We start from the raw sequence: 20014 nt of genomic DNA, 5'->3' as shown, positions 1-20014 counted from the left end.
GTAAGCTTGGGTAGATTGCAGAGAGAGTGACATTTTCTTGACAGCTCATGTGGCAGCTTTGGAAATGTGGGTGATAAGTGTCTCTAAGCTTTCTTATCTAGCTGCTCGAGAGTTAGGCTTTTTTTTGTGCTTGGATATCTCTTTCAATCCATTGTCTGTTTCTTAGGTAAAGCTTGGATGGTCTAGGTATGTTTTCTTGTGCGTCTCCTGAGAGCCATTCCACTATTGGTTGCTCAGTTCTCAAATATCTAGATGGATTCCTCTTAGTTCTCCTTACTTTGTTTTTAGTATTTGAAAGTTTGGAGCATTTAGAAATGCAGTGGTATGAAGAATGGATAAAGACAAGTTCTTTTACACCCACTTGCAACCAAAGTCTAAGTTTTTGGTTACGGAGGTGTCTCTGTCTCCCTGTATGATAATGATACTAGCTTTTGGTATATATCACCCAGAGCATTGGCAGGCAGTTGTTAATTTGGTTATTGATAAATAGTCTTGGGATTGTGAACTGTTAAGCCAAACTACACTTGGCTTATGAAAGTCTTAAATCTGTGTACAATTTCCTTACATTGTGGCGGACACCTTCCTTTGACAAGAATAGAAGCGATAGGAGTCTCTTCTCTCCTTGAAAAGACCCAGCACCTTTCAGAGTTTAGTTCATTTCATACTTACTTCCTTGTGGTCTTAGCTTCCTGGTGTGTTGAAAATTCCATGATTTTTGTTCCACATGGCCTTTGTTTCAGTTGTTCAGTTGAGAATGATGGCTACCTTGTAAGAAATCCTTGTTTCTCTTCCTAATATTGATGATTTTATAGAACTATCTCTCTTACAGTGGCATGTTGAAAAATTAGTAACTGGTAAGTCATCTCCTATTGATATTTAATTGTCCTTGAGATTTCTTTACAGTCTGCCGTTTTTACATTTAAGGTAGAATATTGATTGTGGCTGCTTTTACTTGAATAGTAAACCTAGCTTATTGCCTGGGAGTGAAGGTTCTTTTGGATGCTCCTCTTGATCATTGTGTCATGGAGCTGGTAGAGGTCTTGTAGCTAGCCCTTTTATTTTACTGATGGAAAATTACTATGCTTTAGAGAGCAAGGCACATATATATATGGAGAGTAGTATGCCTCTTGTTTCTCTGCAGTACTTAGGTTTCTGTCATTTAGCATAGTACTTAATGGTTCAGGTTTTGTCTTTATAACTTTTAGTCTGTGATAGTCATCTTACTGTCCTGACTCTAGTTTGAACTGTAAAAATAATTAGAAAAGACTAATTCTTTCTCTGGGTGTTAATTACCCTATTTGTTTTGCATGACACATAAATTGCTTTGTAGATATAAAGAATTAAAAGTGTTATATTGACATTAACTCAAACTGTTCTCAACATGAATACAGTGGTTTATTTAAAGTATAGACGGGTACTTACGAATAATGTTCCTGTGTAAAATGTTTTAAATGGCAGAATATGGTTTTTAATAAACTTTGTGCCTTGGTCATAAAAATAAGAAGCTAACCTTCATTTGGATATGTAGCAAGTAGTTAGAAATTAATAGCTATATATTCAGTTGAAGGAATGTAAAATGTTAGTTGTAGTCTCCCAGGGGCAGGCCCAGCATATGTATTGTTTAATATTCCTATAAATGATTAAAAAGACAAAGGGCATAGAAAAAATTTAGGTAAACTTACTAGCTGGTAAAGTGCTAAATTTTGTTCTCACATAGTTTTCGGTTAAAAGTTAAATTTATTAAAAACTTGTTTATTTATAAAAACATTTAGTTAAGTAAGTGCTCTTTTTGCCTTTTCTAAGAAGTGGTGATCTCATTATAAATGACCTCAGGCAATTCTGGTTCCTTGTGTTTTTTAATAAGGAATTTTGCATTACTGCATGATTTGTTTTCTGTTAATAGTTCCTTGCAGTTTCCTTCTGCCTCCTGCTCTATTTCCTTTTGCCCCATTCCTTTCTGATAGGCTAAGAGGGGTATGAAGCGGACTCTGTACACAGAGCTCAGCGTTGTACCCAAGGCAGCTTAAGATAGCTGTCCTCTGGCCATGCTCTTACCAATCTGCCATTTCTCTTCATTGCCATTTCACTGTTTCATAACTGTGTAGCTTTGGGCAGGTTGCTTAGTCTGAATGCTGTTACACCTAAAATGAAGGTAAATTTTCTTTATGGGATTATTGTGACAGTTAAGTGAATGAATACTTCTCAAATGTCTAGATTTATAATCTGGAATTTAAAGGGACGGTAAATACTTTTCATTTATTCTGGTTGTCATAGTTACAATCTTCATCATCATCCCCACCCTGATACATCCTCTATTGTTCATTTTGACAATCCACCTTTGTCCTTTTTGGTTGTTTTTTTGTCAGCTTGTTACAAGTTAGATTTAGCTGGGAAGAGGAACCTCAGTTGAAAGATGCCTCCATCGGATTTCCTGTAGCAATCAGTTCTGTAAGGCACTTTCTTCAGTGACTTGAGGGAGGAGGTCTGGCTCACTGTGACCAGTGCCACCCCTTGGTGGGTCATTCTGGGTTGTAAAAGGAAGTAGACTGAGCAAGCTCGTAAGCAGTTCTCTTTCATGGCCTCCTCTTCAGTTCCTGTCTCCTGGGTCCTGCTGTGAGTTCCTGCTCCACTGAGGAGTGTGACCCAAAAGTTATAAGCCCTTTCCTCCCCTTTTGATCATGGTGTTTTGTTTTGTTTTTTCTATTTTTCTTTTTATTTAGGTTAGAAACAAGCTTGCTTCACATGCCAATCCCAGTTCCCTCTCCGTCCCCTCTCCCCCCAACCCCCTCAACAGGGATAAATACTACCCATAGATTGCCTAAAATCCATTTATGAGTGAGTACATACCAGTCACAGCAACAACAATAACAACAAGATCATGGTGTTTTAATGCAGCAGTAGAACCCTTACTCCAACGTTGTAGTCTGTCCACAAGAAGCTTCTTACTGCTTTTCTCACTTCATAGTCAAAGCTGTGCAGTTAACTCCTTTCCGATGCTGGGGCCTTTAGTTCCTGGTTTATTTACACGTTCCACACTAATTTACCTAAAATAGAAGTTGTGATGAGGACATTGCCCAGTTTTAGAATGTGTCTGCCTTGTTTATAAAATCAGATTTTGTTTGATATTACAATAACTCAATTTTTCCTGTTCAACATTTCTGGCATTTTCCCTTGTTGAGCAAGTTGGATGAATACTTTTTAAAATACCACTTTATTCATAAAGCTAGACTATAGTGAAATTTCATTATGTTTACAGCTAGCTTTTAATAACTGTTCTTAAATTATTTCTTCTGGTTAAAAATAGCTTTTGAAAACTTAGTTAAAATTTATCAGAGTAGTATATGGTTATTGTTAAAAGTATCAACTGATACAGAAGGATTCACGGGGCACTGTCCTTTTTCTTAAAAGAGCCACAGAAAATCTCTAGGAAATCAGGTAAAAATTCTGGCTACTTTCTTTCTTGGAATATGATTTTTTAAATTTAAATTTTATTTATTTATTTATTTTTCAGTTTAAATTTAGATAAGAAATAAGGTTGCTTCACAAGTCAGTTCCAGGGCCCTCTCCCTTTCCCTCCCCTCCTCCCGTGCCCTCCCCCCAACCCCCCCATTATCCCCTCATTTCCCCCGGGAGGGTGAGGCCCTCCATGGGGGTGTCCATAGTCTGTCATTTCATATAGGGCAGGGCCTAGACCCTTCCCCAAGAGTTCAGGGTGAGAGTGCACCTCACATTGTTGGATGGGAGTCCAAAGTCCGTGTGTATACTCGGGATGGGTACTGATCTGCTGCCCAAGGCTCAATAGATTACCTAGGCCTCCTTACTGACACTCACATTCAGGGGGTCTTGATCAATCCCATGCTGATGCCTGGGATTCAAGAGTTAACCTTTGTCAGGTCAGCTGTTTCTGGGGGTTAAACCAGCCCAGTCTTAATCCCTTTGGTCATCAGTCCTCCCTCTCTGCTGTTTCCAGTACTTGTTACAGACATCAGTTCTTTTAAGACAGCCATTCTAGCCATTCTTGGTTGGTAGCACATCCCCTGGGGATGTTTGGTAATATCTGGAGATGCCTTGGTTGTTATATACATGGAGTGCTATTGCTGTCTCTTGAGTGTGTACCGTCTCCACAAATGCTATCTATCGTATGATGCATATGATGGTCTTCTACAAAAAAGAATTTTCTAATCCAGAACGTTAGTACAGCAAGTTATTGAGGAAAAGTTCTCTAACACGTGGAGCCGCCCTCTGTGATTTTTCCTACCTTCTGGATGTTCTCCTTGGAGGGGCAGCCCTGCTGTGCATCTCTTGGAATGTCAGCTGATTAGCTTTCGGGATTCAACCCATCACCTGCTTCTCTTCTAGTTTATTCCCTTCCTTGGTAAGGCATATCATCCATCAGACAATTAAATCTCCTATGGAAGAGTGGATAAAAATGTAAATGTCATAGCCACTCCACATGAAACGGCGGTTACTTTGTCCTCACTTCTTTGTGATATTTTAGCTGGCTGTAGAATTGTAAGAGAAAGCCCTTTTCTTTCATGATAAAGTTGGAGACCAGCCCCAGCCTTTTTTCCTATTTATTAGTTTTTGCTGCTTGTAGAATTTTCTGTGTGTCATTGGTATTCTGAAAATCCAGATAGGAGCTTAATATCCCACCTCTCTTTCCCTTCCTTAGTACTGGGAACTTGCCTTTCCCTGGGTTCTTGAAATGCCTCTAACAATTCCTGCAAAGCCTTGCAAGATAGGCTACGGCTATTCTTTCCTTTGCTGTGTCCTCTCTAACTCTCTTCCCTTCTTGAACTGTTATGTGACTATAGAGCTCTCTGGATTATTTCTTCGATTCTCTTATGTGCTTTTGATAGAGTCATATCCCAAATCACAATTTGGTCAATGACATACTGTATAAATGATGACTGTCTTGTGAACATTTAATAGAGCTGAAAAATTCCTGTTGATTTATGATATCATGACCATTGTAATGTCATGGTGTCTTGGATTGCATGTGTCTGTCATCATCAAACCTCCTGTGTTTCTGGGTTACTAGAGTATGGCACATATAATCATTTGTAGTGCATAAATGGTTGATAATGATAATAAGTAGTTACGTTGCTAGTTTATGTATTTACTATTTCTTCATTGTTTTTTGGTGTCCTGTTTATTGTAAGCACTATTTTTTCATGTGATTAATCTTTTTTTTTTTTTTGTTTCTAATGTGCCCTAGGACTTTTAATATTGAGATGTCACATGGATTGTACTGGAACAGAACTTAACATTTTGAAATTCAGCATATAGCAATAGGCTTCTCTCTGCCCCCTCCCCCTGTATGATTTTATACACACACACAAGCACATACATTAACATAACTACATCCCACATAGTCTAGTTGTGTAGTAGGGTGTACCACCCAGGCCTCGGCAATTGCCTTTTATAGTGTTTGTACAGTAACAACATTGTCTAACAATTTGTTTTCTTAGGACATGTCTTTGTCCTCGTAGTCTGTAGCCTCAAGAGCTCTTTATTATTAGCTCTGAAGGAGTTAGCCTTTAATTTTGAAGTTATATTAGCTTACTCTTACCACTTAAAATGTAATTTATTCAGGTAAAATTTACTAATGAAATGAACCATTGTAAAATGAAGATTTTAATGTTTCTTTATTTCCCATCCCTTTCCCCATTTAACTTGCTGAACTGCATCTTTTTTTCACCCCACCCCACCCACTTTTAAAGCTACTCATTTTCTTTAAAAATTTTTTATTTACTCTTTTAACTTAATTTTCTACAGTTATTCTTTGTCTGGTAAACATATCCACCCCCTTCCCCCCCCACCTCTCTTCTCTCCCACTTGCTGCCTTTATTCCCCTTTAGTCACTTATAGACACATTTATGATTTTATGTGACTGAAGAAAATTTAGTAGCCAACTTACGATATTTGTCTTCCTGAGACTGACTAAACACGATTATCTCCATAAGCTTAACATGATTATTTCCAGTTGCATCTACTTCCTTGGAAATTACACAACTTCATTCTTCTTTGTGTTTGAAAAAATTCCGTGCACAGAATTTGTTATTCATTCCTCTGTTACTGGAGGCCTAGGTTGGTTCTGTCATTTAGCTATCATGAACAGGGCTGTAATAAACGCTGATGTGCAGGTGTCTCTGTGATGTGTTGACTGGCAGTCTTCTGCACAAGTCCCCATGCGGTAGATCAGTGTTTTTACATCCATGGTAGCTGGACTACTTACATCTGCCTATTCCTCAGTGGATTGTGCTGCCTCTGCTTTTCAAGTGCTCCAGGACCTGACTACTTCTAGTTCTCATTGTGTTCTTTTAAAAAATACTTTTGATTCACTTTTGTTTTTCATCTACTTGAGTGTCACAGGCAAGTTATCTGTGTGAGGTACAGGTCTTACTAAGAGCTGAACAGTCAACTTTTACTTATTCCTAGCACCTTTAGCAGCTGTGAGTCTCTTCATTTATTACCCTACACTTCAGAGAGCAGCTTTCTAAAGTAGCATTTGTGTCTGGGTATAAACATAGATATTTATTAGATACTGTCTTTGTTACTGTTGTAGTGCTGTAAAGAGACCCCGGAACTCTTACAAACAAAAGCATTTGATTAGGCTTGCTTACAACTTCAGAGGCTTAATCCATTATCATGGCAGGGAGCATATAGACATGGTGTGGGAGAAGTAGCTCAGAGTTCCTGATCTTTGGGTAAAGAACTAGGCCTGACAGGGGCTTTTAAAACCCCAGTGACATACTTCCTCCAACAAGGCCACACCTCCTAATCCTTCTCCCTGGTGACTCAGCATTCAATGTATGAGCCTATGGGGACCCTCCTTATTCAAACCACCATAGACACCATGTTAACTTAGCTAGCAAGTAAGTAGTAAGTCTCCTCAAGGGCCTATGACTTCACCAGCTAAGAGGTCTTAACTGGGTTTAGAGTGCCAGGCATGGATTCCTTCCTGTGCACCTGGCCTCTAATCTAGCTTTTAATTACCCCAAACAGTCAAGTGTGACTGTTACACATTGCATAGAAGGTTGTCCTTGTTCTTAGAGTTTATTGATGCCTTTTCTTCACCAGTGTCCTGCATAGCGCCTTCAGGCACTGAAAGTTAGCCAGCAAGGAGGATGTTTCCAGCCCATTTTCAGCTTGATTGTGTGGTGTCCTCAAGCAGTAGGATCTTACCATCTAGTCCTGATGGGCAACCAAGAGACATAGCTTAGGGGGCCTTGCAGGTCTCTGACCAACAGTTCACATAGAAGCACCCCACACCTGGTGCTGGTGTTTTTGTTAGTAGTCCATGGTTTCTAGGAATAGCGTTTTATTACAGTGCCAATTATTATTTCCTGTTATAAAGGTACCTTTTTTGACTTTGCTTGGATATGAATTGAAAACTAATCTTGTATAGTTGCTTCAGTGTGTGTGTGTGTGTGTGTGTGTGTGTGTGTGTGTGTGTGTGTATTAAGACTGTTTTGCACTTTCATATTAGAAGTATGAGTGGGTAATGTGAGGATATCCTTTCTAGATGTTTCTTATGTGTGATTCCTCCAGATTCTTTGGTGTTACTGGTTTACCAACTTCCATTTCTGCATTGTAAAAAAGGGGCACTGTCACTTTTATTGTAATTCAGCATATTGTGTGTCTTATTTATCGACTTATACCAATCAGCAAGTGCACTGACCACTTAAAGCAATAAGACATTTTACACTGAATAGAAAATAACCCTAGGAGAAATTAAGGGATGACCTCGATTCTTAAAATTTAATTGAATCGGTACTTTTGCCACAATTAAATTTATAATGGACATATTAAATCTGGTTTGTGGTCATGGACTGCAACAGCAGTTTCCTAACGTCTGAAATGAAGGCTCTTCAAAGCTGCACATCTGTCAGAGAGACGCCAGGGGAGAGTGAGTGACTGCTGAGTGGCATCCCTCTCTGCTCTGGGTGCTGCTGTCATACTGTGTGTTTGACTTTGTTGTTGTTTGCTGTGTTCTTACAACCCTTTATTGTAATTAAGAAAAACAACGCTGGAGAGAAAAAGACAACCATGCAACAGGGTTCAAGAAGAGGAATTAAGGGGAAGGCAAGGAGAGAGACTGGCCTCAGGAGACAGGAGCATCAGGAGAGGTGTGGGGGATGGGACGCCACACAGACAGATAGGGGAACAACCAGAGAGGGGGAGGGGAGGGAGGGAGGAGGTGGGCAGGGCCCCTTTAAAAGGAACATAGTGGATGTGCACAGTTGGTGCTCTTAGTGGCTGCAGCTGAGGACATGTCCTGTCAGAACCCCAAGGACAGACCAGTGGAGATGCCTGAATACTAACACCCTCTGCACCTATGCCTCTCTTAATTAGATGTAGGGAACAGCTGGGCAATCTAGGATGATTGCATGATTTTCTTCCTCAGTTTAAGATTTTCTCTCTCCTTCTTTTTGTCCTGATTTTGTTTTGTGGTAGGGTTCATTGTGTGAGTTAGGCTAGCCTTCAGTGCACAGAGGTCCACCTGATTCTGTAATGGTGAAATTAAAGGTGTGTGCCACCATGCCCTCCTGTTTCATGACTCATACTACCACCAGGGAAGCCTGTTTTGTTTTCAGGGAAATTACTATTCACATGTCCCAGAGACTAGAACATTTTTTTTGGTTTGGTGTCAGAGAGGAACAGTTATTGAAACAACACTGAAAGCATTTCTTGTAACTATTACTACTCCAAAAACAATTAGACTCAGGAGAAGTCCCCACCAGAACGCACTCACAGTATAAGAGTGAGGACCAGAGTTGGCATCCCTAAACACACAGGACAGTAGTGCAGGTGTGTGTGACTCTGCCTGTGATTTTAGTCGGTAGCACTCAGCAGGCAGAGACACGCTAGCACCTTCGGACTAGCCAGGCCCGCTGAGAAGGTGAGCTCCAGGGTCGGTGAAATCCTGTATATAAAGTGGGAGTGACTGAGGAGGAGGGCGCGCGCTCGCATGTGCACACACACACACACACACACACACACACACACACATTTATAAATTTTGTATTTCCAAAGGGTAACTGTAAAAACAAAGTAGGCATATCTTTTGATATACTAGTTTTTGTTATATCAAATGTCTTTGAATGTATACTAAGGGAATTGCTTCTAAACTTTAATGATTTTTATAACAAGAACCTTAAAAAAATCTAGTAGTCTATTTTATTTTCTCTGCTTTCCTATCCGCTACAACAGTGACAACAACAATGAGATGTCATAACCCTCTTTAGTAAGTTTGAGGCCTTGGTTTCCAACAGCAGTGCAATATTTTACTTGTGAGGCAAGGTTGCCATCTAGTGGTATTTTCAGGTAGTACGGTCTTCAGAATTCCTCCTTATTAACATCAGCTTTTCAAAAAGAAAGTCCTTAACAGAATCAACTTTTGATTTTTAGCTTCCAAATTTTAAACACTTTTAAATGTTAGATCAGATACATGCTTATGAAATATTCCTTCTAGAACTTTTAAAATGCCTTTTACTCTGGCCACTGAAATCCTTAAAGTTGGCCAGCAGGGTGCTAATTATTAGGTGTAATAATGCAATTCATGTTGCTTTGCATTTCCTGAAATTGTGCTTTAGGATAATAGGTACTCTCTAGTATTAACTCGATTTTACATAAGATTTTGCACATTTATCCTTTTATTTCTGTATAGGTTAATTTTGTGAAACATTGCTTTTTGTGTGCTGTGGCTTTCATAATTATTTCTTTGACACTCCTCATTTGGTTTAGATTATATTTTTTTTAGCAAACTGAAAAGTTGTCATGAAAGAAATTAATGTTTAATATATTGTGTATGTATATGTGTGAAAAACATCACAGATTAAAAGTGAAAATAGCTTCTATAGCTTTCATTTGTACATAAATCCTAAAAATAAACTCTGAGAAAATAATTCTAAAAATAGTTTATTATTGAATGAGATAAATCTCGCATTGAGTTAAGTTTACTGCATTAAGGTCAACACCAAGGGCTTAAACTCAGAAGGACTGTAAAAATATATGACTTTGAGTCATGTTTATATAAATCATAAAGTTAAATTTCCAGCTTGATTTCGCTGTCCTGCAACCGAAGTGTATCCTGTATTTAGCAATAGATCTTCTCATCTAGCTGTGATGGGCAACTAAAAGCAGCATCTGTACTGTTTTGGAGGTCTCTGGGACCTGCCTGGGTCTGAGATTTCCATTTTATAACCAGTGTCTTCTGTGCGAAACGTTGTCCATCCATGCAGGGTACCTCTGTTCAAATTCCTTTTGTCACAGTTAAACTGTTTTTTTTTTTCATTTGCCTGTGTGTGTGTGTGTGTGAGAGAGACAGAGACAGAGACAGAGACAGAGACAGAGACAGAGACAGGGACAGGGACAGAGACAGAGAGAGTAACCAGGCTTGGTGGGAAATACCTGTGCTCACTGAGCCATCTAACTAGCACTAGCTCCTCCCGTTCTCAATTGAACCCTTTTCACCGGCTCACAAAGCAGTGGGTTTCCTGAAAGCCTTCTCACGTTGACTTAGTTTGGTCTGTCCTGTCCACCATGCTGCCTTTCTTTTCGTCTCCCGCCACACTTAATCTTTAGCCCACACCGTCGTCCCCTTCTGCTCGTGTGCCCCGTGCTCTTACCCCATCGTCCCCTTCTGCTCGTGTGCCCCGTGCTCTTACCCCATCGTCCCCTTCTGCTCGTGTGCCCCGTGCTCTTACCCCATCGTCCCCTTCTGCTCGTGTGCCCCGTGCTCTTACCCCATCGTCCCTTCTGCTTGTATGCCCCGTGCTCTGCTTTTTCCAGGCTCCTTAAGTCCTTGTGCCCTTTCCCCTTTCATGGACCTTTCTAGCTTTCTGGTCTCTACAGACACTACAAATTAAACATACAAATCAAAAAACTTGAAGCTAGGATCCATGAATGAGACAGAACACATTTTTTTTCTGGGCCTGAGTTACATATTGGTATAATAATTTCCACTTTCATCCTTTTTCCTATAAATTCATTTTTCTTTACACATAAATGAAATTCCATAGTGTACAGGTGACACTTTGAATTGCTGGACATCTATGATGCTTAATTAATCTAGTGTGGCTTGTTCTTTCCTGTGGCCGTATGGATAGATTTGCCTTAGATTCCTTCAGCTGTGTCTTGGTCACTGTTCTGTTGCTGTGAAGAGACACCATGACCATGGCAACTCTTATAAGAGAAAGCATTTAATTGGGGCTGGCTTACAGCTTCAGAGGTTTAGTCTGTTATCATCATGGTAGTGGTCAGGACGATATGGTGCTGGAGAGGTAGCTCAGAGTTCTGCATCTGGATCGGCCTTCGGCAGGAAGAAAGAATGACACCTGGGTGGTGTGGCCAGGCTTGGGCTTTGAAACCTCGAAGCCTACTCCAGTAACACACTTCCTCCAGTAAGGCCACAACCACACCAACAAGACCACCCCTCCTAACCCTTCTCAAGTAGTGCCACCTGTGAAGACTAAGCATTCAGATATGCCCATCGGAGTGTTCTCATTCAGATTTCCACAAACTGTCCTCTCTAGAGCCATCTAAGTGGCCATGAGTTCCTTTAGTCTATTTTTAATCATGGAAAGTATTTTCACTTCATGTGTGATGATAGTTTTGCTGGCCACAGTACTATGGTTTGGCAGCATATACTCTTCCAAGCCCTCCTGGCTTTGAAAGTTTCATTTGGATAATATGCTGTTCTTATAGGCTTGCCTTTATATGTGACTTAGTGCTTTTCTTGCTGTTTTGTTTTGTTTTGTTCTGTGTATTGTTTTAGTTTTTAATCTGTTTTGAAGCCTGTCTTTGGAGGGGTGACAGAAGAAAACATGATGGAGAAGTGAGCAAGTTTAGATTTTAAATGACAGCAGATGGGGTCCATGAGCAAATCTGTATGGGCTGTTGGGATTGACTGGGAACTCAGTGCCCTGAGGTAGTTGAGCTTTGGGGGGAGGCAAGAGTGCTTCCAGTGAAGAGAAACAAACCACCTCAGGAGAACTGCTTCTCAGGTAAACAGAGATCTGCCTTTAGGCTTATGTTTACCAAGCCAAAGTCCTGCCTGGGACACTGTCTTGTGCACAACCACTCTGGGGGACCTAACAAAGGTTCTTTTCTGATTCCGTTCTGATCCCATTCTTTCTGTTTGGTTTCCTAATGTCTCTAACCAGATTGGTATTTCTTTTCCTAACACTAGGAAGTTTTCTGTTAAAATTCTTTTGAAAATGTTTTCTTTCCTCTTTTGATGATTACGTAGCTGTAGACTTGTCTGTTTTCAGTGTCAGGGATACCTGGGAAGTCCCACTGTATCTTCTCACTGATTCACCTTCGTCCTTCTCTCATTGCTCCCTACTCCCAGTTTTTCTTTCAGATTTTTAAATTTCAGTTAGGAACAAGCTTGTTTTGCATGTCAATCCCAGTTCCCTCTCCCTCCCCTCCTTCTCTGCCTCCCACCAGCCACCTATCCCATCCCCATTCTGCTCCCCAGGGAATGTGAGGCCTTCCATGGGGGATCTTCAAAGTCTGTCATATCATTTGGAGCAGGGCCTAGGCCCTCCCCCGGATGTCTAGGCTGAAAGAGTATCCTCTATGTGCAGTGGGTTCCCAAAGTCCATCCGTATACTAGGGATAAATACTGGTCCACTACCAGAGGCCCTGTAGATTGCCCATACCTTCTAACTGACACCCACAGTCAGGGGGTCTTGGTCAGTCCTATGTTGGTTTCCCATCTATCAGTCTGGGGTCCATGAGCTCCCCCTTGTTCAGGTCAGCTGTTTCTGTGGGTTTCTTCAGCTTGGTCTTGACCCCTTTGCTCATCACTCCTCCCTCTCTGCAACTGGTTTCCAGGAGTCCAGTTCAGTGTTTTTTTTGTGGGTGTCTGCCTCTGCTTTCATCAGCTCCTGGATGAAGGCTCCAAGATGTCATATAAGGTAGTCATCAATCTCATTATCGGGGAAGGGCATTTAAGGTAGCCTCTCAACTATTGCTTAGATTGTTAGTTGGGGTCATCCTTGTAGATATCTGGACATTTCCTTAGTGCCAGATTTCTCTTTAAACCTATAATGGCTCCCTCTATTTTGGTATCTTTTCTTGGTCTCCTCTATTCTTCCTCTGACTCAATCTTCCTGCTCCCTCATGTCCTCCTCTTTTCCCCTTCTCTTTCTCCTAACTCCCTGTCCTCTTCCACCATGCTCCCAATTAGCTCAGGAGATCTTGTCCCTTTCCCCTTCTCCAGGGGACCATCTATGTCTCTCTTAAGGTCCTCCTTGTTTTCTAGATTCTCTGGCAGTGTGGATTGTAGCCTGGTAATCCTTTGCTCTATGCCTAAAACCCATGTACTAGTGAGTATATACCATGTTTGTACTTTTGTGACTGGTTTACCTTGCTCAGTATGGTTTATTCTAGTTCCATCTGTTTGCCTGTGTCATTCTCCCTTCTTGTCTTCAAGCTGAGATGTCGTGTCTCTCCTTGTTCTATTCTTTGGTGAAATTTTCTGTTGTTTTTCTTTTTTAATTGTTTCTACCTTTTAAGCTACTGCTATCATATTCAACAACTGCTAGTATACCACTCCCAGCAGCAGCTTGGCTGAAAGAGGGACATTGGTTCTCTTAGGCACCAACTCTTTCAAAGCTACTAAGGACACTTATTTAAATCTCTGTCCTGGTAAAGAAATCAAGATTCAAAGTTTGAGGTAGAACCCTGCTTCCCAGAGAGCTGAGTAGCAAGCGGGTGACCTCTTCAAGTCTAGCAAGAAGTCCTCGAGCTCGTTCTCACCCTCCTTTAAACCCTTCTCCACTTGGCTCCTCCTGACAACTTCCTGTGAACTAGTTGCTGACCCGGCCTCCTGACCACAGGCAAATTTTATTTAATCAAACACGTCTTTGCATCATTGAACAAATGTTAGCGAGTATAAACAAAAGTAACACACTTTAATATTCTGCAACACTTTTCCACAGAGCTTTTTGTTTCACTTGCTATGCTTTCCTTCCCAGCATTTCCTTGTTTTTTCTTCAATATTTCTCTCTCTCTCTTGGATTCTTTCATATTTTATATCATGGTCCTCAGTTTATCCCGACATTTGGCTTTGTTCTCAGTCAGGAGCTTATTTTCTTCTGTTTTTGAATATTTTTATAGTCATTCTTTTGAATTCTGTCTGGGACTATCTAGCACACTCTCATTAGATGCCATTATTAATTATATAACTGGTAAATTTTGGAGGAGTTATGTTGCCTTGGTTTTCTTAAGTTCTTGTGTTGACTGATTGGGTTGATTTAAAATAATCATCTTCGTTCCTTGCAATGTTCAAGTGGGACTCAGCTGTGCACTATTGAGACAAAAGCAGACCATCACAAGATACATGTGCATGAATGGAAATTAAATAATAGACAATTAGAAATCAAAAAAGTCTCTGGAGTCAATTGCTGGTATGGCTGCTCTGTCTGGCTCTCTAAGGCCTCTTACTTGGTACTGTGTCAGGGAAGGGCAAGCAGGACCCTCTGCTTTCTACAGACTCACTGTTTTATGTGGTTCTGCTGTGAGCATAAATGAGTTTACCTTTTTTATGTCTCTTGTATCCACAGTAGCTTTGATAGTTGGAATCTGGTTACTTCTTTGTGTTCCAGCAAGAATTTACATATTAAAGTTAGTAACTCAGTGTTGTAGCAGATAACTAATAGAGGTAGAGACACCCCCCCCCAACAAAACACCACCACAAACCACACGAAGCCTGTAACTCAGCAAGTCTGTTGTCTCATTGTGCAAATGGCTCCTGTGTCTCGCTTGATAGAGACCCTGTTATCTGGAGGATTGTTTTTCTCTTCTTATTGGCACCTCAGTTTTCATATGCCACAGCCTGCTTGCTGTCGGTGTGTAATACTAGGCTGTCCTGCTGTTTTACAAGTGCAAGTCTTGATTCCCACCTAAGTAGACATCCATTATCTCAGTGGGTGGAGGTGATTGGAGGGGAAGAAAAACTAGTTTTTCTTTTTAGGTTGAGGTTCGGGACCATTAGAGGTAGCCTGACTGTCTGAATTCTCTCTGTCTCCATCTATATGTCCGTCTGTCTATTTTGACCAAACATTATCATAAATGATCTGACACCTTCAGCCTGACAGCCACTCTGGTAGGAATGTTAGTTGCAGGTGTAATTGTGTTCCGTGCTCTCCCATACTGCACAAAATGTCATGAAGATCCCTTATTCTACCCTTCCCTGCAAAGGCTAGCTGTGATGTGACTGGTAAGTGTTTGAGACGTACTCAGTGTCACACTGCATCTCAGAACAACTTGGAGGTGAGCAGGAGCAGATATGTGACTAACTTAAATAAGCTCAGAATGAATAGTCCTCATGCCAGCTGAAGTCTGTTTTGTTTGGCTTGTATATTGCTTTACGAAGGTTAAAAATCGGACCCGACAATAGCTGCCTCCCCTGTCCTCATGCAAACAGTCAGCTGAAGCTGACTTGTGGCTGCCTTTTGTAGCAGGGCAGCCTTCCACGGCGTGGCGTGACCTTTTCCTGCGTACGTCTGCCAGCCAGTAGACATGGATTTTCCCAGTTTTCAGAGCCTAGATGAGGGCAAGTTGGCTTTGTTTTGATCATACTGGTGCTAAAGGGTATTAATGGAGACCTGTTGTCTGGATCTACCAAATGAGTTTGAAATGATAGCCAGTCTTTTATCCCAGTTTCTGCCAGTTCAGAGTTTTGAAAGTTTTGAACTCACTTGAACATGTCTGTTTCTGAGCATGAGGTGAAGGCTCTTGTGGCAGTGGCCCTTAGGCCATGTGACTTTGTATAATTCTCCACCTAATTTTAAGTGGTTATTTTTGAAGTTAAATAAATTGATTGGGATGACCAGTTAAGTAACACTAAGAATTGGGAGTCGAGTGCCCCACAGTTTGAGAACTACTGCTCTAAACCCTCCCACATATCACTCCTTGCTCTCTTGCAAATTAATGGCCTCTGTTTTCAGTAATCATTGTACATTTATATATATGCATATATATCCCAAAATACATGCATACAAACAGCTTAGTCAATTCAATCATACTTATATGTGTGTTATCAGGACTGACCATTTGGTATCGGATCACAGACTCGTGTACTTTTCCCTGGGGAAGACTATTCCAAGGAAGATCTCTCTCTCTCTCTCTCTCTCTCTCTCTCTCTCTCTCTCTCTCTCTCTCTCTCTCTCTCTCTCTCTCTCTCTCTCTCTCTCTCTCTCTCTCTCTCCCTTCCTTCCTTCCTTCCTTCCTTCCTTCCTTCTTTTTTAATTACCTTCTTGAAAATTTTGTGAGCTGATTAAGCTTGTGTTTAAAATGGCATTATTTGAAGATAAAACTAGAAAGGAAATATTAATCAGTTTTATGCAGAAATGTAGCCCTTCAATGTAAAATGTATTCACATGTATTTTGTAGTCTAGTGGTAAGGGTTTGTAATATCACTGTTTCAGGCATCTCTGATGGAGGAGGCGCAGATGGGTGCCTTGTGGGCTGTTGTAGCTACAGCAGCTCTCTGGGGTCTGGGCTCAAAGGCGGCACAAAGGACTGATTGTAATTCCTCTCCCTGGTGGCCCATTGAGCACGTGTGTACAGGGAGCTTATCCATGTACCTGCTCCAATTTTCAGTTCCTTTTCCTGGTGACAGTCTGGCTGGTGGGTACTGTTGTTCCTGGTCACTGAGTTCTGTGGTATCTTACAGTCAAGATCATTACTTTTTGCTTTTATCACTTGCTTTATTCATTGTTAATACTGTCATTTTCAGTGTTTACAAAAGAGAGTAATGTATAAGCGTGACATGGTGATTAAGTTAGGTCAGTCTTTTTGTGAACCGGCCAGGTATTTATAGGAGGGTTCCTAACATGCTAGAGCTGTGAGTGGATACTCTGTTGATTGACAGTTTTGGAATAAAGCTGGAATAAGCTTTAGAAAGGGATCAGGGAGACCTGTTAAGATCGGAAACCGAAACTCAGATACACTTCGTAATTTGCTATACAGAAAAACTATTACTAGGCAGTGTTGTAAAGGTAGGTACTACATGATACCTCATTCACATTTATGTGAAGGCAGCCCCTGTCCCTTCATTAGTGATGGGGCTGTAGTTTGAGTGTGAGTGTGGAACGACCCCTATTGGGTTTGAACACCAGAGCGCCAGCTGGTGGAGCTGTGAGGGAGGCTGTAAATAAGTCAGTAGGGATGGCCTGCAGATTTCATAGCCAGACCTGACTTCCTGACCTCTGTGCTTCCTGAGTGTGGACACAGTGTGGCCATCTGCCTCATGCTCCCGACTCCTTATGTCTTCCTGCATGGTGGCCTGCATTCCTACTAAAGCTGGACACCCAAGTAAACTCTTCCTCCGCCTCTAAGTGTTGAGATTATAGGCATGTGCCACCATGCCAGGCACATGCTTTTAATCTGTTTCTTTTCTCTGTCCGGATAAGATTCACACTCTGGGCCTGCAAGATGGCTCAGTAGGTAAAGGCACTTACGAGGAATTGAAGTTTGATCTTGGAGCCTACGCAAAAGGGGAAGGGGAGAAATAACTGGATGGAGCTGTCTTCGGATTTCCATATTTATAGTGTAATACATGTGCACACACCTCAAATAAATACTCCAGTAATGGAAAAAATTACACTGGTAAATGTCTTAAAATGAGTGTAGTAATGAAGATTAATGGTGGCGTTGCTGACTCATCAGGAATGGCTTAGGATAGCTGTTGGATTAGCTGTGAGACCAATTCTCTTAGTACTAGGAGAATGTGGGCAGTAGTGATGGATGGTGACTTTAGCCCATTGGTTAAACAAATTGGTGATGGTCATAAAACATGTGAGATGCTGGTGGACATTTTTATGAGCTGGTTTATACTTGAATCACTGAATTCATAAAAAACAAACCACCCTGTATTGCATATGGGTTTGTTGAATGTGTAGAGATAGTTTTTCCTCTTTTGGAAACAACAGTTCCTTCACTCTTGAATTAATTATTGTTTTGTTCAGATGTAAGATTGGGTTGGACTGAGAAAACGAACATTAGGATGTGATAACAAACAAACCAAGACAAAAGGCAAAGGTTGTATTATAAAGGTTCCCTTTCCCTAGGTCCCTTCGAGTCAATAGTGCTCACTGAAAGATTCTTGAGAACATGACATTAAAGAAGGCATGTGAGAAGATAATGTGAACAGATATCCAGGAGGGGATTTTCATGTTATTAGTTTGTTCAACTAAGTTTTAAAATGTGGTTATTTTAGTCTTAATTTTACAAAGTAGCTCAACCTCTTTTACAAGCTGACCACATTAACAGATATTAGATGAGAAATTTCGTTTATATCATTGCAAAGAATAGCTCGTAGACAGGCTGATATGTAAATAGCTTTTTTCAGAAAGTATATGGATAATTTTATTCACATAATATCTCATTAAGTGTACAGAACAAGATACACGCATGCATATATGCATAGTTGTTATATATTATTATTACATATATACATCTTTTTTATTTTTGGTTTTTCGAGACAGGGTTTCTCTGTGGCTTTGGAGGCTGTACTGGAACTAGCTCTTGTAGACCAGGCTGGCCTCGAACTCACAGAGATCCACCTACCTCTGCCTCCCGAGTGCTGGGATTAAAGGCGTGCGCCACCAACGCCCGGCTTACATATATATATCTTATCAGAATAGTATACAGACTGGAATATTCAGTCTTTCCTAGTATTAGGAGAAAACAAAGCTGCATATTGTAAAATTTATCTAATATTGGGTTTAGATAATATTAAGCTGTTTATTTTATTTCAACAGGTACCTTTCAGATGAAGGCATTGAAGCTTGTACAAGCTCTCCCGGCAAAGTCAATATAAATGACATCATCCTGATTGCTCTCAATGTAGGTTAAGTTTATTAACTTTTATTAGATCCCTTTTAAAGTTTAAAGCTATTCCAATGAAAAATACACCATAAATTGTATTTTATGAGAAATAAAATTTTTCACCTTTTTAAGTTATAGAGATCTTTGTTGAATCTAATGGTCTAATTTTAGCTAGTTGTAAATATTACAAATACAGTAAGAAGGAGAAAAGTTCATTAGTTGTAGAATCCATAATATTGCATTGAAACTTAAGCTATAGTCTTATTTAAAAAAAAAACATGGTTTATTTATTTACCTCATGTGTATGGGTGTTTTTCTCTCCTGTGTAAGTGTGCACCATGTCTGTGCCTGGCACACTGGGGAGTCAGATGAGGTTGCCAGGTCTTCAGACAGTTGTGAGCTGCCATGTGGGTGCTGGTAACTGAACCCAGTGCCCTTAACCACTGAGCCGTCTCTCCACCTTCTGTTTGTCCTTAGATGTTTCCATTGTGCTCCGATTTTTGTGTTGAAAAAGACAAGTCTTACCTTGTTCATTTATAAAGCAGGGCAGTAGGAATATTAAGGAATGGCATTAAAATCCTGCATGCAGTTTAAGGTTCAAATACTTGAATTATTCAGAGAAAATTAAATGCAATCTTATTTATTGAGCACTGTTAGTGTCTAGTATATTTAAAAACAGTATTATTTCTCTTGAAGTCTATACTCCATAGAAAGACCTAAATTACCATAGGTTTTTACTCTGAAGAGGATACAGATCTTAAAAGCCCTACTTTTTATATGTACTGTATAGTCTTCCTGTTAGCTGAGATGCTGTAACCTTAGTAACCAGTCCGAGTTTTGTGTGCAGCGGTTTGCTGAGTTACAGGTATTTCTGCATTTCCATAGTTAGCTGTTAACTCACCATTTCCTCTTCCTGTGATTTATCTGAGCAAGGGAAATGCTCCTTCTGCAAAGGTGCTGCTGCTTTGCCAAACCTGCCACGCTGGTCCCTGTTTCCTTCCCGTTGCTGAATAGTGAATGTCAGGGCTGGGGGCGTAATTGGTTCTCATGTCTTTGGATATTGAGATCATATGGGATTTAGTTGTTATCACATGTACTGTGCTTATTGTAGTCCAAAGCTGTCCTTTGACTTTTGATTATGGCAGTAATTTTCAGTAAGACCATA

General features: G+C 40.5%; 1 protein-coding gene across 3 annotated transcripts in view; it reads left to right on the top strand.

Moving 5' to 3' along the window:
• Tdrd3 (tudor domain containing 3) overlaps positions 1 to 20014 on the top strand; it is a 134151-nt gene that overhangs the window by 25327 nt on the left and 88810 nt on the right. For all 3 annotated transcript variants that reach the window (XM_005070920.4, XM_013114079.3, XM_005070919.4), the window contains one exon: positions 18783 to 18867. In XM_005070920.4, coding sequence (XP_005070977.2) covers positions 18783 to 18867 — 85 coding nt within the window. Of the gene's footprint in view, positions 1 to 18782; positions 18868 to 20014 lie in introns of those variants that run through there.

This window comes from Mesocricetus auratus, unplaced genomic scaffold, assembly GCF_017639785.1.
Source record: "Mesocricetus auratus isolate SY011 unplaced genomic scaffold, BCM_Maur_2.0 Super-Scaffold_2245, whole genome shotgun sequence".
In the NCBI taxonomy this organism is placed as follows: domain Eukaryota; kingdom Metazoa; phylum Chordata; class Mammalia; order Rodentia; family Cricetidae; genus Mesocricetus; species Mesocricetus auratus.
The sequence above is the reverse complement of the archived record's forward strand: the minus strand, read 5'-3'. Positions and strand labels throughout refer to the sequence as shown.